This window comes from Mizuhopecten yessoensis, unplaced genomic scaffold, assembly GCF_002113885.1.
Source record: "Mizuhopecten yessoensis strain PY_sf001 unplaced genomic scaffold, ASM211388v2 scaffold1511, whole genome shotgun sequence".
NCBI lineage: Eukaryota > Metazoa > Mollusca > Bivalvia > Pectinida > Pectinidae > Mizuhopecten > Mizuhopecten yessoensis.
This window is the reverse complement of record NW_018404083.1, coordinates 60,706-70,603: the sequence shown is the minus strand read 5'-3', so window position 1 is coordinate 70,603 and position 9,898 is coordinate 60,706. Positions and strand designations below refer to the sequence as shown.

The following is a 9,898-nucleotide window of genomic DNA, read 5'->3' as shown; positions in this document are numbered from 1 at the left end:
CCGCAAGGACAGGGGAGTTCGTTTCCGAACTGATATATCCGAACACAGATAAAACCTGATATTGAGATAGGCCTATCAATACAAATTGTTTTGGTTGTTGATTATTTGGGCTGTCTACTTATGAACTGAATTTCAGTTTCATGTGATCAGCTGATTGACTGATACCGAGTCTGGCAAGTAAATAAAATGTCTCTCAGGCGGTTTTACATTGAAATATTCATTTTAAAATAATACGTAACTTACCAGCGTCCCTTGATAAGATTGTCAATTGTATCTTCCTTCAGTATACGAATTCTACATCCTCTTTTCTTGGGTGGACTCGCCGGTGTCGGCTCCATGATTGATTAACCGGCGTCGAAAATGGCGCCTTAGCAACCCACCAAAAGTCACGTGTCGATAGCCGCGACGTCATAAAACAAGGGGAGGTAAAAATGGATGTCGTTGTTGTTCAGTGAGCATGCTACTAAATTCTGCATAAAGTCTGTGCGTATTTGTGTTATGCGAAGTGATTTTAAAAGTCTTTTAAGACATTTAGTTCCTTCTACAATGGGCGTCCTCTGTTGCGGTGTTAGACGAAGATTTGCATCGGGGCAATGGTTCCATGGCTATGAGTTAGCCTAAAACCTTACCGAGAAACTGTTTTAAAAGTGTTAAGTTTCACGTTTAAGTTTTGTTTAAAAAATTCTGATATCGATTTTTTTGCGTTATCAATGATGTTTAAATAGCATTTTATAGTGTGACAAAAATTAAAATGCATTGGCAGTGTTCACTTTTCGATCTTAGCTAGTGAACGCGAGTTTATGCCGACAATTAAATTCCGAGCAATGCAAATATTTCTTGAATTGGGTTGATCTAAACATGTTTTATTGCATAAATGAAGCAAACGGATTAGGCACATGTTATATCAACATTACAAAGGCCCTCTCCACAATAAAGTTTACGTAAATTGAGAAATAGCATAATTTTATCACAATGAATACCATTTTTTCATACAATAAAGGAAATAACACGACAGATACACATGTGATGAGTTAATGCCATATCACATTGACTAAACCTTTGGCTCAATTTTATGTACTTTTGCACATTTCTAAAAATTGAAGTGTTTACTTCTACCGACAGATTTTCATTTCATTTCCTATGAGCAGAAGATTTATATCAATGACAACATGCAGATTTAAATCATCTATATTTGAAATGAGTGCCACAGGAATAGAACATCGGCCGTCACGTTAAAGGTCAGTCGCAAAAGGAAAACTCTTCTGACTTTCGGTATTTCAAGTTTTATTACTGTCTTTCGTTTCGTATCTTTATTTATTGATTTTCTTAACAAACGACTATAACAATACATACAAAATTGTAAGCTTTACAATGCCGGATCGATATCGTTTTTGAGATTACTCGCAAGGGCTTCACTTTGATACTCGTCAAATTAAGTGTGTTACTTATAATTCAGCGAGGTCCTAGATTTTGTAAATCAGGAATGGTTACAAAATACCGGAATCGTTACTCAAATAACTCTGAAAATTAAATATTTTGTACTGGTGGAGCGGGAAAACCTCTGTTGATCATGTGACTGAATAAGCCCCGCCCTTCATCAATCTATTAAGAAAACATGCAGTCATTTATCCATATGCATCAATCAAGAATTTGAAAAACAACAATTTAGGAAGTGGTCGGAGAGGTATAGTTGAAGGGCAAATTAAAAAGCAATTTACAACAAACAAAGACACAGAGAATCGGCCGAGAAAAAACAACTCTGATTTAAGAATATAATCAGAAACATTTAACAGTGTATTGATGTAGAACGCCCTTGATAGATATATTACAAATTCAATATTAATAAAAATAATATCTGATTTTCAATTTCATCTGATGTTTCAGTGCACTAATAAATTTTAATTATACATACCCAAAAATACTTTATTTGGCGCACTCAGATTTTTGAGAATATGATATAATTTTTAACAGATTAGAATTAGACCCTTTATAAATTGGCGTACCCAATACTGTAAATGTGTATATACAATTGAAAACTTTATAAAGAAAGTGCAAATAGTGCAATAATTATTAAGCGTAATATTTCAAACACGTTATCGTTTTCAATAAGATGACCGCTAAAATATGTCTGTTTACAGTAACTCTTGATGATGTCAAAGTAATTTGTAGACATTGCTCAATATATTGTATAAGTTTGTGAAATATTATGATAGCGTGTTCTGTAAGAAATCAGTATTTGGCGGTACATCCATATGTTGTAAGTACGTTTGTATGAACTATTGATGTGTCAAGGTGTAGATATTTTTATTTTAGCGTGTATAGGTGATTTATATGTAATGGAAATATATAGCTCGCGCTTGACCACGCTGTAGTTGACCTCAGCAGGGCGTCTATTACATGAAGGGTCACTTACACCGGTCAACCAACAGAAAGTTATGAGCTAATAAAGTGACAATCATTATAAAATGAAAATAAAAAGAAACTATTGATATATTGATACATAATACAGACACGAGGAAGAAGGAAAGAGCAAAATAGTGCTTCGATTTTATGTCTGAACAGTGATCATTGCACAAAAAAATGCTTACCTGGAATCTTTTGGTATGCATTCTCACGAAAACCGTCAATTAAGTTCGCGGTTAAACCACAGCCCCTCCCCCTTCCCCCTTCCCCCTTCCCATAACATGAAATCCTGGATCCTCGACCAATATAGTAAATCGTCTAATGAACCACTGTATGTAATATACAGTGTCCTGAGCATTAAGCGAGTTGTTACACAGGGGCATGGTAATTATGACATGTACCGTATGTATGTATGCTGAGAAACTTATCTAATACTGATGAGCTGTGAAGCTCAAAATAATAAAGATCTTGAACTTGAATGCGTATATAAGCTAATATTATCAGACATTTTACACGATGTTTAGATCTTTTTCTGTCAAATTCCAACTACAAAATTAGACTGGGTGTCTTAATTCTCGTGTCCCTGTGATATTGACACCGCAAAATTCCTGACAGGTACAACTCCGTATAGCGCAGTTCACCGGTTTTTCACAGTCATGCTTAAGATACCACAATAGTGTTTTGTATTTCGTAGTTGAAAATTAAGTTTTTTTTGTATCTCATTTTTAACAGAAAACGCAAACAATCGATTACCTGTAAAATCATCAATTTATAATATTCGTTTCATCAGAAAAGAAATATACATATTCAGAAGCAAGAATTACGACCAAGTAATTTGATCATCTGTTGACAAAACCGTTTCGTTTATTCCCAAATGCATGTAGAATAAGTAAAATTAAAAATAGTTTTAATATATTGCATTTAGTAGGCGGTCGGGGTTCGTTTGACCGGTAGGTGGTCACCTGCCCGACCACGTGGATTTTCGCCGGATAATCCGGATTCCCTCCACATAAAGATCCCCTTGTGCCGTACCATCTTAACCAACAAGAATGATTAATATAAGTTGATATAACTTCGTTCACAATTGTTGCCAAATAATTTAAGTTATCAAATAAAGTTTAATTAAAAATAAAAAAAACTTATCTTCGAAATTTAGTTGACTTATTGTCCAATTTGAGATGCTTTGTGTAATCAAAACGGCCACATTATACTTATTTCTGTAACATTTATTTGCTTTAATACCTATCGTTCTACATCTGTATTTTGATCAAATTCGACATGTGGCTTTTATTGTAATAAACAATGATAATTCTGCACACCCATTAAAAAATAAAGAGAAACTACATACTTTCTTTACAAAAATGTTCTTCATTAAAATCATGGTTTATTGATTTATTTGTTTATTATAACTAATCGATTGCACATTTATTTGGTACACAAACTTGATTACAATGTCACTTTCGTCTAATCTTAAATACACGACGATTCTAAATATAAATTCATTCAAGGGAGGTAACAATAACAATAGTCATGCGTATGGCATAAAACGTAGCATACAGTCTTAAATAAACGAATATTTTTTTTATTTTTTTTTACTTGTATCGCTGTAATAAGAAGCAATTACTACAAGTGATTCTTAGGTCAGGTGACCCCAGTGTTTATTGAATAGATATATACAAAAACTTGTAATGGTCATTTTTTTTGGCTTGAGCCACAAACAATAACAATATTTCCTCATACATTAACCTAATGACCTTCCCATCACGACTGAACTGGACAATGTCCAGTAGGCACGTAGTCAGCTTTTGTCCGGATACAACAAAAAAGTCAAACAGAAAAGAACAAAACTAATGTACAATCCTCAACACATGTTAAGTTCTGCCGGGCGCTAAGTGGTGTCCATTTGACTGGACAGTAGGCTGAAGGAGTGGTCAGATAGTGACCGGAGCCCACAACAAGGTAAGTCGTTGAACGGAAATGCTAATTTTGTCCATTGTTTTCACTAAAAGTTCCATATAAGACAAAACAAACCATTGGTTATCTTTTTACGTGCTTTAAATTTATTATTTTAACTAAGGATCCCCGTAACACTGCGAAAAACTGTAACTACGTCTAGAAAACTGTAATTAAGTGTTGAAAACTGTTTTTTCTCTTTTCTTCGGCATGACTATAGCTTTGATAAATCATTGTTGAAAAGAAAACCATACTTTGCGTAACTTTTATGCGAAAATATTTACATGTTGTGTAGCAAAGTTTATCTATATAACTTCTAAAGTACTGCATATAGCACGCACCATTTAGTTTGTCTGTGACATATGTGGTAGTTACTTTACTTTAAATATATGTATTGCCAATAAAATTGAACAAGGGATTGGGCACAAGTTATTACAACTTATCACAGCCTTCTCCCGTCGTACATTTACAATTACATGTCACCAATTGATGATAATAGGCATAAACATGAAATAGATATATATAATATTCATACAGGTACAAATACTCAACTTTAAAAAAGCACCGTTCACCGTGTGGTAGTTATACCAGTAGGTTTGCAACATCTATGCAGTTTATTGCTTAATAACACAGATGATATGACCAAAATATAATCAACAAATTGTTCTTAGTGGGAAAAATCCTGCGGGGCTACATCGTGACTCCAGCATTGAACCTCAGATTGTTATACTATAGCTCGACCCGACTAAGGTACCTGGTCTACGGAAATGTATCCGAACGGCAGTTAAAGGGAGGTAACTGTTCATACGAAAAACCAATCGGGAACCGTCGGCACTTTCCGTAAACGAGAAAATACTCGTTTACGGAATGTACCGACGGTTCCCGATTGACGAAAAACCACAAAAAAGCAGGTGGACAGGGATCCTTAATTTCCATTTTGTTGCTAATGATATTTGAATTGTAAAAAAAACAATCCACAAAAATAATTATCCGGATCATCCGGACAAAAACGATGGCTACTTTAGACCAAACAATTGTGAGTATATATGTGAACGCTTGAACACTTGTTAAATGTCAGTTGTTAAAACTACCTGGACTTTTATGGATTAAACAGATTTTATTGGCTATAAGGCACACATTTTCTCACTTAATTCTTTTCTTCTATCAATTAATTGCACAGACATGGTAGCAGAGATGCTACAAATACGGCATATGTTGCCCAACTCATACCCTGAACAAATGTACTACTGTTCTCTTAAAACCTTCTTTTAAAGGAACATCATAGTAATCCATAGTAAAACATACTATTATATTTCCTGTTGAATTGTGTCCAAATATGCATGCTTATGGAATTTTACATTCTTTTTAGGCATCTGATTTTTTTTTTGTAATTTTCAAGATTGGTTTCGAGTTTTGATTGGTCAAATTCCATTCGCGATTTGAAAATTTGCGCGTTTGCAATGCCACTGCATTTAATTGTATATTTCATAGCGTGAACAATTTGTTATCACGTGTATATTTTCACTTTGATGTTGAATTTTCTCTGAGAGAATTTTTTTCAGATTAGTTCAAAGTTTCCGGTTGGCATACATTGTATTTAAGGATTAACTTGAATATATTTTTCATGTCATGGAGATATAATACGAAAAACGGAGTGTACTCTAAAACAACCGCGAAGCCGTTTATGATGAGAGTACATTCCGGTTTTTTTGTGTTATAGCTAAAGTCAATCCTTATAATTTAATCTACTTTACACAATCCCTGAAGAAATCCACTTTTATTGATTGGCTCTTTTCTATTAGAAATTATTACGCCGCTGTATCATCCAATCAAAAGCGACGTTACAAACGGCGACGTCATTTATTTACGTTATGGGCTGATAACATATTTTTTCAAGACAATGAAACAATAACTATTAAATTATATAAAAATGATATTGTTAATTTGTTAATTCTTGCACATCTATTAATTCTTGTTTTATGTATTTGTACATTTTTTTATCAGGATGAAGTGTTTTCTGATCATCACTGTGGCAGTGTGCTCATGCGTGGCTGTTGTTAAGTCAACGCATCAATCCACTCTGTATGACAAATGCTTATACAACCAATCAGTTGTCAGTTTGGATTTACCGCCGATGGCACTTCGACGTGAATGCATAGAACTTTTTTCATTGGACATTAAAAATAACTTGTCGACGTACAACATAACATCAGAGGCATCCCTCTACATCGAATCATTGCTCCGGAAAGTGATAACCGATATTTCGCCTGGACATCGGGGAAAGCGTCAAGCCAATCGATGGAGCAGACGAGAAGTGAGAACTCTGACGCCGCGCGAATGGCGAATGTTTACTGGGCGTCTAAATAGGCTTAAACGACAGGTTGGTTTCTTATTAAATTGAAAATTAATATCTCTATAAATGCGCAAAACCTTACTCATATCTTGTTTTATATAACGACAAAAGTTCAAAACAAAAGAGGGAATTTCCGGTTATATTTCACGCATAATTACCTGTACCCGACTAGGCCACATGAACGTTAGGGATGACACTCTGGCACGTCTTCACAACTGGTTTTTATTGTTTTATTTTCTCAGCTCTATTGACATCCTTTCCACGATGCTACTATTTAAATCGGTCAATTACAAAAACGAAGAGTTTTTCTCTGATATGTACATCTTCGCTGCACCTTTAATTTTCTCATGACAAAATTGAAAGCTCTCCGTCAGCTGTTAGATCTAGATCTAGACATAAAACATAGCCCAGTTACAAGGATGATAGACAGCGATGACACGTGCATTGAAGATGATCAAAGAACTACTTTAAGATTAAACCGGGCCAACAAGAGTACAATTATTATAATTTATTTCACATTGTTTTGGAGGCATGGTAGTCTAGTGGAAAGACACCGGGCTCGTGACCGAAGGGCTGCGGGTTCGAGTCACGGCACGGCACTGTGTTGTATCTTTGAGCAAGATACTTTACTCCGCTTGTTCCAGTCTACTCAGCTGTAAATGAGTACATTGTTGGGCAGTGCTAGAATTGTAAAATGCTAGCTGGGATCGCCGAAATGGCAGCACCGGCTGTATGCTCCCAAGGGAGTTGAGAAAAATATTGTCTGGTTAAAGGCCCTATAACCACGGATAATACTTTGTGAACCGCTTTGAGACGACGCATGCACTAAATTGTGATCAAGCGGAGAGTATATAAGAACCTAGAATTATTATATTATTATTATTATTAGTTATGATTGTTGTAAAATAAAGAAGTTCATGCAAAAATAGAGTTTGAATTAAGCGCTGTTGTATAATGCACGTCAGTTGCCGAAAAGCTAACCGTGAAAGAACTAAATTTTCATATGCTCATGTTTTATAAGTAAAGGCAAAAATCATCATTGTGAAACACAGTATTGATGGTCATAAATATACATATGTCGGAAATCTTAATTCTTAATCTACGTTGAGTTGTTGCTGACAACCGACAAAGTCGTATAATCTATTTTCAGCTTTGCATATTTCAGGATATTTTTGTCCTACACATTGTTTATGTTATTTTTGTTCTTGACATCGATGTTGACCTCCACTCGATAATTCAAATTCCATAATTCTGATTGCAGAGACTTGGTAACAGCAACCGGTACGACGCCATTGCGAACGTCCACAGAGGCACCGTACTGGACTCTGCTCATGGAGGACCAAACTTCCTCGGCTGGCACAGGGTTTATCTTCTAGTGTAAGTTGTTTATCCATGACGAATTAATTCATTTATCTCTAAATCCATGTTTTCTTTTTGCAAGTGATTTACATTAAGCGGTACATGTGTATAAATATTTGCGAAAATTCAAGAGCGCAGTAACCGTGTAATCGCTCTCGTGAATATCCATTTTAGCAGCAAGAAGTAAATTATACTATCAGATAGCCTTTTTTTCCTTTGCAAGTACGAATGCTCTTGAATCAGTCATTCGAAACCAAACCGAAAATAAATGCTCACAAAAATTGAATAGATTGACATAAACCATTGATAGTTAAGTGTGCGTCGTCATGCATTATAATAATTTTACATCTTTTGGTCGCACTTTTGTTTATTTTTGAACTCCACGATAAAATAATGAAATCTCAAAAGAGAAAAATCTTGTTTATTCGTATTGTTCCTGTCCAAGTCCTATAGAAAAATCACTGTTATTGGAAATTGATCGTATTTCCGTTTCCAGATTTGAGGCGGCTACTCAATTTCCGACGCCATTTTGGGACTCTACGCTGGATTTCCACATGGTCGACCCCACTCAGTCTGTGTTGTGGTCTAGTGAATTCTTCGGAACAGGGTTTGGAACAGTGAATGATGGACCATTTGGGCGTTGGATCACTCCGGGAGGTATTTCGCTAGTCCGAAACATAGGCAACGGCGGAAGTCTGATATCGCGAGATGGCGTTCGTAATGTTCTCAGTAGAACCCGGCACAGCCAGATTGTCGAACCTACAAACCCATTGTTTGGCATAGAGGCGTACCACAACGGACCACATGTGTGGGTTGACGGTCAGTTATCTTCCCCTATGACGGCCGCACAGGACCCGATTTTCTTCCTCCACCATGCTTTTATCGACTATATATGGGAAATGTTCCGGACACGTCAAAGAAGGAACGGGATCGTATCGGCCCTCGACTACCCAAGAGTTCAAAACTCACTACACCAGCCTGGAAGGATCATGGATGGTTGGCCGTTTATCAGGGGGCTGAGGAATATTGACGGTTATAGTGAACGCTTTGCTAGGATATCGTCGTATTCAACTTCACCTAATTGTGCACGATGTAATAATCCGACCTGGCCGTTTCCGGTTTTGCAGTGTGACATGGCGAATCGACGTTGCATCTCTGCGCCAGTTCCACCGCAGGACGCTGCAGCGTTTGCTAGCGCCACGAACAGGGGAGTACAGGTGACACGCGCAAGGTCAAGCGTGGCACGAATAGGTCCCTTGCCCATTGGAGGCAAGTTCCTCTCTGTATTTAGTGACCCTCGGACTAGGGGAGACACCTTGCCATATGGTCCGCTAAACGCTTAGGTATAGAAACATGAGGTGCAGGTTTTACATTAAAATCATTAAACGAAAAACTTCAGATTTCAGATTTTTATTTCGCTCAGACAAACGTTATTGTGCAATAAATGGTCACACATGTACAAAACACTTTACATGGAGGAATATTTTAATTTCATAACGGTCTTGACGTTCTGATGTTTGATTTTACAACTTACCGCTTTCCCCTTGTTCTAATTTTGCTTACAATCTGTCGTTTTTGTCTGTATAGTGGTGTTCAAAATTGAAGAGTTTGACGGAAGATAGACAACTTGACATTTCTCTGCCTTGAACAAAGAGGTAATAGAAAATGGTATATGGCATACCTGCCAAGTTCAATTTTCCACATGGACATGACAATTAAGTCAGTGCGTACCTTGTTTCGTAATGCAGAGTTATCTGCTCTTGTGAGCTGGTGTTGATTGCTACGACATCAGTTTGAGTGAGAAAATTACGCCGTTTTCTCAAACATGTA

General features: G+C 36.4%; 1 protein-coding gene across 1 annotated transcript; it reads left to right on the top strand.

Annotated features, from left to right (window-relative positions):
* The first annotated feature begins 6,490 nt into the window (after positions 1–6,490).
* Positions 6,491–9,452, top strand: LOC110463737 (tyrosinase-like protein 1). Its single transcript, XM_021518562.1, has 3 exons — positions 6,491–6,736; positions 7,971–8,086; positions 8,565–9,452. Exons 1-3 carry the CDS (start codon positions 6,491–6,493, stop codon positions 9,409–9,411), a joined length of 1,209 nt encoding a protein of 402 aa, XP_021374237.1. The 3' UTR covers positions 9,412–9,452.
* The last annotated feature ends 446 nt before the right edge of the window (positions 9,453–9,898 follow it).

Coding starts and splice junctions, on each gene's coding strand:
- LOC110463737 (XM_021518562.1), top strand. CDS start 6,491: ATGGCACTTCGACGTGAATGCATAGAACTTTTTTCATTGGACATTAAA. Junction 6,737..7,970: donor TAAATAGGCTTAAACGACAG/GTTGGTTTCTTA, acceptor TTCTGATTGCAG/AGACTTGGTAACAGCAACCG. Junction 8,087..8,564: donor CACAGGGTTTATCTTCTAGT/GTAAGTTGTTTA, acceptor TTCCGTTTCCAG/ATTTGAGGCGGCTACTCAAT.